Source organism: Platalea leucorodia, assembly GCF_965183815.1.
Source record: "Platalea leucorodia genome assembly, chromosome: 9".
Taxonomy (NCBI): domain Eukaryota; kingdom Metazoa; phylum Chordata; class Aves; order Pelecaniformes; family Threskiornithidae; genus Platalea; species Platalea leucorodia.
In genome coordinates, this window is record NC_138831.1 from 25,777,447 (window position 1) to 25,793,667 (window position 16,221).

General features: G+C 42.7%; 1 protein-coding gene across 1 annotated transcript in view; it reads right to left on the reverse strand.

The window, feature by feature from the left end:
* SUSD3 (sushi domain containing 3) overlaps positions 1 to 16,221 on the reverse strand; it is a gene marked incomplete at its 5' end in the record, with an annotated part of 34,536 nt that continues 18,315 nt past the window's right edge. Inside the window, 3 exons of the mRNA XM_082321217.1 lie at positions 1 to 938; positions 11,361 to 11,525; positions 14,529 to 14,676. Coding sequence (XP_082177343.1) covers positions 725 to 938; positions 11,361 to 11,525; positions 14,529 to 14,676 — 527 coding nt within the window. The 3' untranslated portion in view covers positions 1 to 724. The remainder of the gene's footprint in view (positions 939 to 11,360; positions 11,526 to 14,528; positions 14,677 to 16,221) is intronic.

Here is a 16,221-nt window from a genome sequence, read left to right on the forward strand (position 1 = left end):
AGCCACGCTGCTCCAGGAAGGCTGCACTGCCGTCCCCCCCTGCCAGCCCACACACTGGCTGCTCTCTCACTCTGTAACATGTACACCAGCTCTAGGTGATCAATGGTATGCTCCCTCACGGGGCAAAGCGTGCCATAGTAAGGCAGCACATCCTTCCATACCCTCTCCGACAGGCTGGTGGATCTGGAGACGTGCCTCTACTGCACCCAGTCTCACACGGTCTTTAAATGCGGAGATGAATTAAACAAAAAGGCCTTCCTGATATAAAACAACGGGGATTTTTAATTAAAAACAAAATTTTATTGTAGTTCTATCATACTACGGTGTAAAAATATGGGGGGTTTTTCATTCTGAAATGCTTACAAAAAACACTGGTTAAAAGAGGGTTGAAATCTTACTACTGTGTAATTATCATCAGTGATTTTGTATGAGGCAAACATACAAACTGGCTACCATTTCTCTCTAGATGTACAGAAGAATGATATGCTTTTTGCCATGGTCACAATACATAGCACACCGTAGAGAATGGCTACAGACTGCCTGCCTCAACATTCATTTTTTTATTTGTATCAGACCTTGAAGCATTTCTGTTAAATAACCACCTTGGAATATAGAAAACTTTCAAATGCATATGAATAATTAATTTTCTATGTTGTCTTTAAGGCACATATTTCTATCCAAATTTCATTTTGGTCCAGAGGAGCAATTGTATTTCATACACCAGCTATCCAGGTATCTGACGGCTCGGTTTGTTATAACTATCCTTATGTCCATAGACTTCAACGACATGTATTGAATCCACTGTCTGTACTGCAGTGTTGTGTCCTGGTACAACTTGTTTCACAGGTGCACTACTGCTTTTGCTTAACTTAGGCAGACGATCGTTGTCTTTGCAACACCCAGGAGCTATGATGTCCCGAGTCCACTCCTCCTGGAACCTGTAAGCATGAAGGAAAAAGTTATTTCTGTTCCATTTGCTCTGGTGAGGATACAGAACTTTCCAATCCATTTTATTTGCACAGCAGGCATCTTGCAAACAACTTGTGCTGTAACATATGGACTCACTTCTCCTAGCATTAAAACCAGTTGGTAGCAGTGGGGCAAATAATTGTGTCTCTCTAAAAGCTGATGCAGACCTTGAAAGGACTTGTGAGGTTGCTTTTATTTGGGGTTGGGGCAGATGTTATTTCTTTGTTTTCCATCAAATGAGTCCCCAGCTTCAATTTAATGCTACACTATCATCTAGAGAATATACTAAGAACACTTGAATGCTGAGACTGGTGCGGGAGGAAAGTCGTTGCTTGGTTAGCGGAGCACTGTTGGGAGCACAAGAGCCAGTTGTGCTCAGTGGGATTTGAAGTGTTATTTGCAGATCTGCCAGTGATGCCTATGCAGTGCTGTCACATTGTGGCCTGGGCTAGCCCTTGACTGCCCAACCTGGCTACCGCCTGGCCCTCCCAGAAGGGACCGCAGGCTGGGACTCTGCCATCTGTGTGTGTATGCAGCACTGACAGTTGCCAATCCATCCTGCACCCCACCTTTCCACGCTGGGAAATGAGGGCTTGCCCAGCTGTGGGGTAAGCCAGCACAGGCTACTGACCCAGACAGCAAGTAACCCAGCAGTGGGTGGTGTGGGCAGAGCAGTTGCAGTGGCAGACAGAGATGGCAGAGTTGCTGAAAAAATGCTCAGTAAACTACACGCAACTGGTTCAGGAAAATGGGGAGATGGGATCAGCTTGTTCTTGAACTCTGCTGCAAGAGGCATGATGGATGCAGCGGGCTTTAAGCACACGGCTCTGTGAACCAGAAGAAGGTAAGACACAGCCCTTTTGGGTTTGTGCCAAATTACTGTAGTCTGAGTGTGTGGGCTTTTGTAAAACACCAGTTATTCCATAGCAGCTGTTTGCACACAGGGCAGATGCTGAGGTTGCTTGCCCCACAATCACTGCAGGCAAGCTAGCTCACGTGGCTCCTCTGAAGCCATCAGCGTTGGCCACTAAATGCAGCAGCCTGCATACCCGCACCCAGGACAGCATGATCTTACCCTTTCGTACGTGAAAAGCTGGTCAGGAAACAGAAGTTGCATTCTGCAATTATCAGTTGCAGAAAGCCAGCAGAAATGCTCATACATGAAATGTGCATACATACAGGAACAACTGGGGAGTAACAGAAAATAAAACCAAATAACTGAGATCTTGCTGTTCTGGTACAGAGTAGGTATACTGCAGATCCATCTTCCTTGTAAAGGAGAATAAATCTTGCTCTTCACTGGAAAGCTGTATTACAAAACTATCTGGGGCATGAGCTACAGTCAGATAGTGTAAAGGCATCTTAAACCACCTCTGCTTTTGATGTGAGAAGGCATTGTATCAGTGTCGTCAGAATATATTCAACAAGGAGGTGCTCAGTTGAGCAGAATTTACCCACCTGTAATTTGGACAACAACAAAGTCACCTATTTCTCAAAAAAACAGTCTGGTAACTTTACTCACTTTGTATTGACTTGTACTGTTTCAACTGTGCCTTTTAATCTTGGTGCGTCAACATGGACTCAAGTACGTTTGTGTTTGACACCAGAACACCTATCCAAGTACCCCTGTGGCTTGCCATCAGGGAACAGAAGCTACGTGGAGCAATGCTGCAGATCTTACTGAAAGAAAATTTTCTGAGATACTTGCTGCTGTGCTTTTTTTTTTTTTTAATAGTACAAGGAACTCGATTCCATCTTCTTGAGGTGGTAGTCAATAGTTACAAAATAAAAATCAAATCAAAAGAGCGTGCACAGGGAGAAGAACCGGGATAAAGTTTTGCATGGAGGTAGCTACAGACTTTGCAAATAGTCCTGCCAGGATTATAGTTCAAATCTAGGTATTCTGGTTATTTTGCAATAAATATAGTTTACCTGGGCAGAATTAATCCCATTCTGATGTTTTCTCCTATAAAGCTCTGCATTGTGAAACTCTGCAATTACCCACAGTCCACCACCAACTCAGAAAGCCAAACCGGCTAAAACTGTACTTGGAGGACTAGTATACTCCTGGCTAAGCAACCTCTTCCTCCCATTTTGGGAACTACTAAGCTTCCATTGACTGAAATAAGTCGAGGATGAGCTGACAGTAGGCACCCTCCATTCACTGCAGTACAGCGAACCTGCGGACGTCAGAGGGAGAGTGAAGTCAGTGGAGTTCCACCTAAGCAGAGGCTGAGAAGAGCTATTAAGAGGGTTGCAGTGTCGACAAGGGACAGATAAATGTGCATGCAGTGGGCTCTCCTCTGCACGCATAGCTATCAGTCAGATGCGGCCTTCAGTTTGCACTTTCATTCTCGGGAGCTCTGTACTTTATCGAGAGTAAGTGTGACTTTTTTTGAAGCGCTTCAACTTTCCTTAACTCCAGTTTCCATCTGGGCTACTTCAAAACATCACGGTAAGAGGATTAGAAGACCTCCCTGTACTCTTATCTGGAAATGCAAACCACCTAAGGATGTGAGGTGCTGAACAGCCTAGCTAGATGCACAATACATTTGACAAGGACAGACTTTATGTGACAGCTAAAGTCTGAGCTCTCATACGGGGAGAAGAACAGCCACCAGAGCATTTGTCAATGGGTTTTAGAGGATTCACAAGAATTTTGCTTTGTGTGACTTGAGAGCTGTTCCTAGCTGGAGGGGAAAATGCTGTTAAGGGGACATCTGAGGAGTGTGAGAACTCAGAGCAGTGGGGCTGCCACAATGCTGCCCGCTGCTGGCACTGGCTCTGAAAAGAGATTTTTGTACTGGAGGATGGGAGGGGATTTTTTTGTTGCTGTATGTCTGGTGACTTTGTACAAGACCCTGGGGTAATCATGGAAGCATTATGAAAACAATAATAGCAGCTTTATTGAAAGCGCATGTTGCTGTGCACACACCCTCCACGCTCGTTGCGATGACAATTAAGACTGAAATTCAGAAATCAGTACAATTTAGCAGCCAGCTATCCTACCCTTTGTGACAGGGCCCCAAGATGAAACCACAGCTCACTTCCCCTGCCTGATCTTTCTTTTAAATATGCGTGTCAAAAGGTACTGGAAGATTTTAGTCTCTGAAAGGTGGCGGTGGGGAACACAGAGCACAGTAATAAAAAAATAGAGGAAAAAAAAAGCCTCCATGAATAGAGAAGCTCAAGGTGGGACAACTCGCGGGGGGGACAATCTATATAAAAGCTTGAAAAGGAAATCTGCCCCTCTCCTGTGCTGGATCTCCTCCCCTCCAGTCCTAAGTGCCACACAACCAAACATCGTATGTGTAGGGAACTGTATTAATTATGTACAATTGTATCAAACAGGTCATTTGCTCTTTGCAGCCATTTCACTGGATGCTTTATGTAGCGAACTATTAAACACCACAGTGATGATCAGTCCTACATCTCTTCCTGCAGCCCTGGGAGCAGCCCACTGGTGGTTCTCTGCAATTTAAGCCTTGCAGCTGAGCAGGGGGGCCACATTCACACCCATGCAGACATTCAAGTACGCTGTGCAAATGATCCCGCACATGTCGCACAGCCTTGAGCAGCAGGAGCCAGCAGGGCTAAGCTCTGCATGCCCAAACTTTCAGACAAATGAGCAATTTCTGACAGCAAGGCCAATCGTAAAAGAAAACGCATGGATCTTTTGGAGGCAGTGAAGGGTCCAGCTCTTTGGTGAGACTCCTGACCTTCAAAAGCACCCAGATAAATAGGTTTCCCCAGGATCTCTAACGGTCTTACACTAAGTCACTGTTGTAGATGATGTTTTGCCCCCTTAATTCTCCCTCTGATGCATCTCCTGGCAGTCATTCTAGGTGTCCTGGTGGGTTTTTCTTGTTCTACTTACGTTTTCCATTGAGCTTTGCAGCAGCTTGTGTCTCAACGTGGGTATTTCTTCAAGTGTCGTCCTCTTTCACTGTGGTAAATCTACACCACGCTACCCTGCTAGTAGAAGGGCATCAGATCCTTCAGCTTTTTAATCTCTTCTAATTAGGTGTTCAGAAGGGAAGAGAAGCTGGGAAAGTGCCCTCAAGGGGGCAGAGGGCAAGGCAGGAATGTGGCCAAGTGTCCCATCCCATCTTGTCCATGCTTCTAGAAGGCCCTTTGGCTTACAGCCATGCTCCTCAGCAAGCCTGGGCAGACATGAACGTTTTTTAGAGCAACACGAATTTCTGATTTGTGCCTTCCTTGCAACCCCTTACACAAGGCAGTGGAAAATTTCAACGATTATAGCAACTAAATCAAAGAGAAAAAGAAAACACATTTCGTTTTACTGTGGAGGCCAAAGCTATGAGCTAATTTCACCAACCTTGCATGAGACTTCTTGGACTGACTGAAAATGCTGAATTGCCTCTCCTAAGAGCATGCTGGTTTTTGTTTTTTTGCAAAACGTTTTCACTTGGACATCTTTGTTATTGGATTGTCCTTATTTGCTTTTTGCCAGGTACACTGGTAATGCATCTTGTAGCCAGAAAGAGCTCTGGTACAAAAATTTCAGGTACTAAAAATATCTTCTGTGGGAAAATATACTAGCCTGTTTCTCTGCAGAAGAGATTTTTTTTTCTTCCTGATAATATGCTCCAGCTGTAGTGGATATCTGAAAGGAGGACTTTAAACCGACTGAGACATGGGCTTTTCCATTTGACTCACTCCTGCAGTCAGATCAACTACTTCATAGAGAATGCTTTATAACTTGGCCTAGAGCTGTGTAAAACAATTCACCTCAAAACAGTCCAAATTTGGAATGCACAACTTCTTCCAAATGCTTCCACACCAGGGGAAAAAAATCACCAAATTTCTTCGTGGCCCTTTAGATGTACTTTTGAGCTGGACTAGTTTCTTTCTGGTTGTCATCTTAGCTGACAGAGGATGAAAAGGAGTTAGTCTACAGCTAAATTCAGCTCTCCCTGAGTGTGGAAAATACTGGACCATCAATTCTCCCTTGCAAAATAACAGCACGTCCCTGAGTCAAGGGAGTATCTATTCCAGGACAGGTTATAGTACTGTTGAGCTGAAAAAGCAAAGAAAATAGAGGCTTCCCTAGGTGTGGCTATTTCTTACCATAATTAGGAAGTTGATGCAAACTGAAACAAGGTCTCTCAGCTTCTTCTTGTTACTAGCTATCTGTATTTCTCCTGGGACAGCTATCTTTCTGCACATGCTGATGTATAAATGTGCTATGGCTCAAACAGTGGAGTGCCCAGTTCTTTAATGTCTTTGCATACAAAAAAGAGTTTGCTGTTTGCTCTCACAACGGTTATGCTAGATTGTGCATATTTTTATGATTTCTTCTAGAGGCATGCCTAGGACTACTTAATGGAAAAGAGGAGGCTGCTGTTTCAGTTTGGGAGTCACAAGCAAGCCGCTGGAGTTTCTCTGCCTTACTCCAGGCAGGGGATCCCAAGGCCAAACTTGCCTCAACCCACCTGTACCAACCATTCACCTGGGCAACAGCTACAGTTGACCCACGGCAGTGGGTAAGCATACCCCCACGCCTGCATTAGGGTGATCCCACTCTTCTTTTCGACACCAGTTTCTTTAATATCATCTCTTACTGACATTACTTCCATCTCTCAAACATTACCAGTAGCTGGCACAGAGGAAGGACAGCTGTCATTAAGCTTCTCTTTACTGGTATTTTACCCTGTGCCTGTCACGGGGCAGAGGACAACCTGCCTGCTCAGGCAGCTGACTAAGTACAAGCTCTCCGACATGGCTGCTTGCTGGGGATGGAGGAGGACTGTTCATTTCGTGTGGTGGTTGCCCAAGCAATTATTCCAGAGAAGGATTACTGCAGGGTCAGGTATTATTCTTCATCAGAAAATAACTGACTCAAAAATAACATATCCTGCTCAGGAACATACCCATTTCAAAAAACCTCTTAAAATCAGCAAAGTGTTTCAAGTGCTAGTTCCTCTGCAATACCAAATGTCCCTGATGCCCAGGGCTCTCCCCGGTGAGACCCACAGTGCTTTTCTAACCCCAAGCAGGTGTGGTGCTCTCTGCTGCTTTGAGGAAGGTCTCTCACTTTGGATGAACGATGCCAACATTCCTGGTTTCATTCTCATGCAGAATTGGGAAGACATTTAAATCTTAAAACATTAAAGAGAGCAGAATGTAATTTACTGATTTTTGGCTTTTCTCCTACTACATACTGCAGTCAGGCTGTGAGAGCTATTCCCAATATATCCTCCTGTTGACAAGCCCTGCCTCTGTCTAGCAATCGTTCCGGGGGGCTGTTTTGGAGATTCATGCACATTGTTCTCCTCTAACTATGTGGCCCAGAGCTGCAGCTAATCTCCCTCCCATAGATGACAGACCCTTTTCTTCAGCTAATCTGTCTCAAACCTCTGCATCACGCAGCAACCTGCTATCTCTGCTCTATGCTCTAAACTTCTGAAGCAACGCTGGGCAAAACATGTACCTCCCAGCGGCCCCATGCCTTGTAACTTGGCTTTCCCTGCTCAATATTAGTTACCTCTTCAAATATTATAAAAGAGCAAATATGCTGTAAATGCTTGCAGCTCCTGCATATAAGACTTTCAGCTAAAAATTGGTATTTTTATCCTCATTATGATTCCTTAAATCCAAATGAAAGAGGTGGCATCAACAGTAACTGCGCTCTGTAGTTAATGATCCCAGGTATTTGTAGACATATTTCTCAGCATTTTAAAGCAATTTGTTCAAGCAGCCAAGAAGCCAGAATGGGGCTCATTATAATTAGAGTAGCTGCCACTAAAATTCAACATTTCCCTGCAAAACTATAAATTCATCACATTTGTTCCATGCTTCAAATATAAGGGGAAAAAGAACTCATTTTGTGGCAGACAGGTCCAGAACAGCACACTCGAGCCTCTACTGTCCAACAGCTGGGCTTCTACATTACTTATAACTTCTATACATCAGCATTCTGCACCCACATTATGTCACCTTGTTACAGCCAAAATTATCTCATCAGCATACTAAGGCACCGCTTTAACAGATGATAGTTTTTTAATCCTAAATTACTCTCTAAACCATAACAAATATCTTACCTGTCTGAAAGAACTGGCTTTTTGTTTTATTTTATATTGGCTTACCTGAAAGAATTGGCTTTTTATGTCACTTGTTTTTACAGTATTTTTGATCCTTAAAGTGGTGAATCAAAATGCTAATCTCTAGTTAATCTCTAAATCTAGTTCAATTAAATCTGAAAAGCAGCATGACCTACATCCGTTTCTAGTCAAAAACAGGCTAAGATACACTCAAGAGGGTCTTTTTCAAGGGTGGAGTTCTCACCCTTCCAGATGCTTCATATGTCACATGAAGAAGCAGCAAGAACAGTTTTCTTTAAGAAAAGGAAATGCTATCGTAAAAATGACATAAATTGCCAAGCCTCCACCCACTCCTTTCTCAGACAATGTCACCACTCATCTCTCAGCCTTCCCCTTCTAAGTGGGTTGCAAAGCCACTTCCCATGGCTGTATCACAGACAACCACGCGTACTGCCGCCCTGAAGAATGCAGGGATAGAACGATCAGCCTCCCGTGCTTCTTAGAAGAGTTCCTTATTAGAAAAACAAAGTAGGATTTCCAATTTGCTCAGAGGTCTAGCGATGCATTGCACAAATCCCTCCAAATGTCTGAAACATTAACACAAGGATAGGCTAGGATAGGCTAGGCTAGGATAGGATAGGATAGAGTATTTCAGTTGGAAGGAATCTACAACGATCATCTAGTCCAATTGCCTGACTAATTCAGGGCTGACCAAAAATTAAAGCATATTATTAAGGGCATTGTCCAAATGCCTCTTGGACACTGACAGGCTTGGGGCATCGACCACCTCTCCAGGAAGTCTGTTTCAGGGTTTGATCACCATCTTGGTAAAGAAATGCTTCCTAATATCATGTCTGAACATTCCTTGGGGAGCCTTGGTTAAATTATCTTTTGGCTTGTTCGTGACCATGGACACATGCTTTGGTTCACATGCATGCAGCAATATACAGAAGCTTTTTTTCGGGCTTGCTTGCCCTCAGTTTTGCTGTTTTTTTCCAACCACCTTTATTTATTTCCTTGGATAATCAACACTGTAACAGCTCCACCACTACAGCAACACCCACACAGTTAGAAATTTCCTCCAAGCACAGGCTGCCAACACATCCACTTCATGTTAAATGGAGAAAGGTACCACATAAATAACGCAGGTAGTAAACAGGTCTTTTCATGCTGGTCTTCCCAGCATAAGCCAGCTTCATGTTTGCACCTGCCCTGGGATTTGCCTACACTGTCCTGCACAGGATGATGAAACTTAGCCTAATTCACTATGCATAAAAAATAAGTCTTGTAAGTGAAACACAAAGCTGACAGACCATTTGTTGTCTTCAAGAGTTGGCATGAAATACGTTAGCAGAATTACCACATCTCATCATGTGCATATATCCATTTAACAGAATTAACCAGTAGAAATTACCATCTTTTAGTAAACTTGATTAAATTGATCTTATTTGAGTGAAGAAAGGGAACAAGGTACAAATTGATAAAGGGTCACACCTGTTCCTAGAGCAATTCCAAGACAGTTTTATTCAGGGTCTGTAACAGCTTCAATGCCATTTCCATCTCTGATTAGAAGTGGCACCCTTTCTCCACAAGAGAAATGGCGAGACCTTTGGCTCTGGGGTGCACAGACTAATACACCTGGTTGCCTAGCTGATTTTTGCTCTGGCTAGTGATTAGCCAGGATCACACCATCTCTGCATGCTGGAAATAAAGCAGACCTTGATTAATACCAGACCTCATGTGTCAGGAGGTGGGTATGTGCACCAGTATTTAACACAGCATGTGTATTGTTCTACGTAGCAAAAAAAGAGCTCACAGGCTTTCCTCCTGCCCTCTGCAATTCCCCACTTAAGTTTATACATTCTCAAATTTTCTAGAGAAATAATAAACTTCTTGATTTCTGGCCCCAGAGAAGCTGCTTATCCAGAAGAATTGTATATTCCCTGGTATTTTCAGTTAAGAAAAAGTGTACAGAATTTGGTAAACATAATACAGCAGCTTCTGCTCCATGGAATGGTGCAGATAAGCACCCAGAAGGAGCTCGAGGCTCCAGCAGAGCACTAACCTGTTTACAGCTCTTTATCCATATTATTTTAAAAGCAGATTAGACTTTTATACAAAACATTAACATCGTAGCAGATTGAAGTTGCCCAAAATTAAAAATTGCATCCCGAGTCGTCTAAAAACTGTTTAGGTTATAATCAGCGTTTAATTAGCTTTATACATCTTTCTGAAATCACCCAAAGCTAGGAATTGATTAGGCAGCCATGAGACTTTTGTGCAAGTGCTCCATTTGAATATAATTTCCAGCTGCACTGTGACATGGAAGTAGGTTTATAATCTGCATAAAATTGTTTTCTGCAGGTAACCACTACAAATCACAGATACTGCTGTACATAAAAGCCGTACAAGTGAGCAGTGAATTAAAAGCAAATAAGGATTATGCTATATATTATCACACATGACGACAAAGCAGAACCCAGAGGACAAAAAAGACACAGTGACATATGTTTATATGAATGGTAATAGCAAAACAGCAATTAGAATTTAACATGTATTCATTTTTCTGGTTTTCTTTTGTTGGCAACAACACAGCCAGTATAACACATCTGGACACTTTCAGAGGTGATTTTGAACTGACACAAAAAACACCTATGCCCACCATCCATGCATCCACAGTACGTGATGCACTTTATTTCAGCGTGGACATTTCTTTGGACTACCCCAGGGTCAGGGTTCCCACACTGTGGGCATTCATGCTGCCTTGAGGGTGAGGATCCCATTGTGTTTGCCCTGCACATCCTGATAACGAAATGATATTTCTCAACAGAGCTTTCGCGGTCACCAAGGGATAAATGGTAATACTCGATGCTCACCTTGAGCCGTACCACAGCCCCAGGTGTCCCTGTCTGGTTCCTCTCCTAAGGCTCTTAGGCAAGCTGGCACCTTGATACCACTAACAATACAGAGTAGTGACTTTCCTGCTGCAGTTTAGCATCAATTTAACAAAGCCAATTAAAAACCCCTCTCCAGTTAATCTGGTGCAACCTCCACTGCAGACCAGGCTTAAGCAGGCACTACCAGGAATAGATGAAAGAAGCTGTAAGGAGGGAGGTCATGCTCAGCTTCTCTGCTGTCTCACCTTTTGGTCACCTTTTGGCAACATTAACTCCCCACAAGACAGGCAAGTTCAAGGACAAGCCCTGACAATCCACTGGCATCACGTCCTCTTCAGGGGCATCCCTTTAAAATGCATTTTTGAGGAATCCTCTTTCTAAAATTTGTTCAACAAACTCATTCAAACCCACTACATTTTAATAGCCTTACCTGTAGAAGCCTTGGTTATCATATGCCATGTTAGTCACATCATCGAACACAGCTTTATTCCTGAGTTTCTTATTGTTGTTATTGTTTCTTCCCTTAAAACCAAAGTAAGCAGCTTGCATGTGCTCTAGTTCTTCAGTTCTGAGCTGGTACCACAGCTGCATATCTCTGTGAATAAAGCAAGGGGTAAAATACATTACTGTGATAAATGGCTGTATATCTGAGCTTTTATCTGACCACAGCTCTGACTCACTAGAGTTTAAGTCTAAATCCAGGTTTACGGAAGACAGCACTTAAACATATGCTGAACTTCAAGTGTAAGCCAAATTTTCAGAGACTTAAATACCTTAAGGTGGGGGGTTCTTAAATAGCATAAATATTATCTGAAAAATACTGTTATTTTAAGTATTATCCAGCACTCCTCAAAAAACAAGCAAACAAAAAAAAGAGCAATTTTCTTACGAGCACCTGTGGATAGTTCAAAGCAGCAAAAACCCAATAATTAATGTCAATTTGATTCAGTGGATTTTGAGACTACAGGTAATAGGGAAAGTCACTTAAGGCATGATGTCGTGTCAATATTCTCAGGGACCTTCATCAGTGACACGCATCAGGCCAGATCCTCTTGCATGTGAAAAGACTACAGGCCATCCCTATTTTATGGAATAAATTATTTCAGAAAAAAAAAAAAATTCTGTGATTTTTTGCAGCTCTGCCTTTCCTAAGGGTTCAAAAATCACCAGGCAGGTTGGAAAGATGAACTGACTTAAAAATGGAGCAGACAGGTAACGTTGCCTTTGTGAAGAGCAGGGCTTATTCGGTTTCCTTCAGGATTTCCTTTTGGAAATGCTCGAGGCGCTTTTCATGCTGCTATCTCCAACTCTGGGGCAAAAAAAAAAAAAATCACAATTTCTTTTCTTGTTTTTAAAAGAAGTCTAAGATTCACATAATCACAGACATTCACATTAGCTGATGGGACGAGATTAAATTTTGAGAGCTGGAAATGCTGATTTTGGTGTCATTTCTGTCCTCTCAGGATGCAATCCTGCTTCTACCAAAGAAAACGGCAGCTACACTCACATAGTGGGACAAGGTCTGCAAGGAGGCTAAATTATGTGAGGATTTTCAGCAGCCTTTGTCTTTTTTCTCTCCAAATGAAAGGATAAAACACAAGATGGCACTTCAAAGATCATCAAACAGATACCTTGCAAGACAGGTTTGTAGGCAGAGGTGATCTCTTCTAGTAGACCAACTAAAAGAGCCAAAAAAAGTAGACGACAGACTTCAAAGCTAAAGGCAAGATGAGGACATCCTCCCTACCCCACAGGTACAGACTACCTTTTCTTTCAGAGATGGTCTAAGAGACACTTATTTAACTAATCCCCTACCAAGTATTCTCATTTTGTATTAAGTTATCAAGCCTGCAGCTTCTCTTCAGATTAATGCTCTGTGCATCCAAAAGTCCATCCACATTTTCCAACTACATCAACTGACCTCACAAAAGAGATCCTCTCTACATGCAGACTCTCATGCACTTACACTCTGGGATGCTGCCAGCTGCAGCAGTGCTACCACCACATCTGGCACTCCGCAGCACAGGCTGCAGGTCAAGCAAGTTTCATACAGGGATGTGTTACTCTTTCTGATGTGACATGGACGGTTTCTCCATCATCTCAGTTGCTTTCTGACAGTGGGGCCAAGCCACACAATGTCTACAGTGCCCCCAGGTTCCCTCCCCAGGAGCGGGGCTCAGTCGTGGATGGGCCAGGTTGGAGCAGCTCCTTCAGGAGGCAGTGAAAGGAGGACAGAGGGCAGCAGGGAACTGAGAAGCTCCCAACAAAGGGAATCATTTTATGTCCTGATGACAGAACCAGGTCAAAACGTCCAGTGTGAAGGGCTTTTCTTTTGTAAGAGAAAAATATCAAGTCATCAAAGTCATGTGAATAGCTAATTTGGACAAAACTCCATTTAAAATAAGTGAAAAACAAGGACTTTGATATGAATAGTCTTATCAAAAAGAAAAGCAGCGATTCCAAAAACACCAATCAACCCTTTCATTTAAAAAATTATTTCATGCTATCAGTGAAAACCTAATATTATAAATGACACCAAAGACTTCCTTTTTTTGCCTCACAAAATCCTTTCAAGGAAAACAGAAAATCTGTATTTTGGTTACAATCAGATTTCAAAATGACAGAATTTCCCCCCTAAGCTGGTTCCTATGCAGCTCTAGATAAAACACAGCTCGGACTAGAGAGACATTCACTCGTGTCCTCCCCAGTCTCCCTCTACTCCACCACTACCCCATCTCACTCCAAACACTTCTCTGATGCAAGAAGAGGGTTAAAATGATCCAAAAGTGCAGGTTACTGTCAGCACAGCTGGCATCAGCGGGACAGGGTGCAGCCACCCCACTGAGTTACAAGCAGCGGTGGGAAAAACGAGAAGGAAAAATGGGAGGGAAACGAAGAAGAGGTGCCCGTGGAAAGCCCTCTGCAGCAGGTGACTTTGGATGGATGCTCTCATGAACAACAGTGGCTCAGCTTTAGCATACAGCCAGATGTGGTCACACAGCCACTTTTCACACTGAGCTTTTACAATGGATTGGATTGGTAAATTTTACTTCTTCCCATGCCTGTTTATAATCCTGCCTGCTGTCTTGCGCTTCAAGCCAGAAGACAAAATCCTGCATCCTTCCAGCACGGCGTTGTGTCAGCTTTAAGAATAGTTTGCAGACAGTGAGGGCTTTGATGGTTTTGACATGGGTAGATTAATTTTCCCAGCAGTGTTCAAGGAGAGCAAAGGAAAAAATGAAAGAAAGAGAGAAGAAGGGAAATACAGCCAATCTTAAATAATTCAAGGAGAGAAAGACTGGGCCAGCAAATAAGACTTTTATGTTCGGCTTTTGCATAATCCCAGGTAAATCCAGATCTGCCCAGCCCCACTGAGGTCATCTGATATTAACATCTAACAGACATTAGGTGCCTAAATAGTCTTGAATTCCAAGTCTGTCTATGCCTAAAGCCTAATGTACAAAGTAAGGATTTTAAGTAATTAGCATCATTGTGGTGTTGTGAGCATCAAGTCCTTTGAAGCTCTCTGCTATCACAGCAGTAGGGTCCATGTGATGTACAGTCTTACACTGGTTTTAAAAATCTTTTTTTGACATACCTTTGAGTCCTCCTCCTTTCACTTTTCTTCACACACTTGATAAGACAACAAGTTAAAAAAGCCATGGACATCAGCAGAATGACAGCACAGCTCACGATGGAGGCAATCACTGCGACCTTAAATCCAAAAGTCTCATATTTTGATATGGCTGCAGCAAAGCAAACACAGAAGCACATTTCTAAGGTCAACTCATAAATTTATCTTTCATATTTTCATTAAACCATGCTGAAACCTACCTGCTTCACGCTTCTGCTAATAATAGCTCAGTGAGGACTTTCATGTCAGTATGTGTCAAGATACCAGAGTATCTTGCCTTCAGCTTAGAGCTACGCAAGCCGCAAATTGGGCTGTTTAAAAATCTCCTGTTTATAAACTACTAATGAATTGTTCACAAGTATTTCACCACTGCAACTAATTAAACACAATGCCTTCAGCACTGCAGTAGCTAAAAAGGACAACTTTGTCGGCATATCAAATGCAGATGAGCTGGCAGACTCTTATAAGCAATTGTTAACAAGGACTGGAGCTACAAAAACAAATACTGACAGGGGTAAATGGGTTTAAAGAAGCCCTTTAGAGCAAGGAGAGTTCCATATAATTGCATCCTATTTGGCAGGCAGGGAACAACAGGCCTTCCTCTGTTTGCGGAAGGATGCAGGATGGAAGGGACAGTATCTGCAGGGCTGAGTGTTCACAGTGACCTGATGTTGGAAGAGAATTATCCAGACAAAAGGAGGAGTGGCAATGTGGTGTGGCACAGCTAACACAGATCTCTGCCAACTCATCTGGAGCACTAAGCATGTCTTGCTTCAGAACTCATCTACTTCTTCCAACACCACTATGATGAGCATCAGAAATGGTTCAGCTGAGCTCCACACAAAGCTTTACATTTCTACAGCCTCTGGAGGGGAGGATTTCTCTTGTTTTTCTTTAATGGAATCTCTCAAACAAGAGATCAGAATAGCTGAGTTTGTGAGAGAGCGATAAGAGTCTAAAGGAGCCATCCATCTACCAGTGACTTAAAATTATACAAAGTCTGAGACACAGACTGAGATTCTCAAAGCTCAGAGGTACCATGTTTTGCTTGGGCCTACTTCTAGTCAAATTACTAACAACCTTATAATAAGTAAGAAGGAACACAGCATGAAAGTCTGAGACACAGACTGAGATTCTCAAAGCTCAGAGGTACCATGTTTTGCTTGGGCCTACTTCTAGTCAAATTACTAACAACCTTATAATAAGTAAGAAGGAACACAGCATGAAAGGTAGTTAATGTTGTTGCCATTCAAATGCTATTTGTCATTATGGTAACTTTCCCATGCGGCTGCCCACAGGCAGCAACCTAAAATTGTTCAAAAAATATCACTGTGTTTCTTTTACAGCAAATATATCTTCAGAAAAGAATGCCAGAAGATTAGAGGGTTTTCAAATACACTTGCACATTAGTTGGTCATATCTATACATTTTCTAAAGAAGAGTACAGCTTGTAGCTACAGAGCCACAGTTATCCTGGGTGCAACACTACCGGAGTCGGTGATGTGAGATCAGGCATAAATCTGACTGCGTCTTTTCTGTGTCGTGATAATGAATGATGTCAGAACACATATGGAGCACAACTACAGTCAGTGGGGGCAACTCTGAAGGAAATTGAATTTGTCTTTTTCCTTGCACAGATGTCTAGAATTAATCCAAA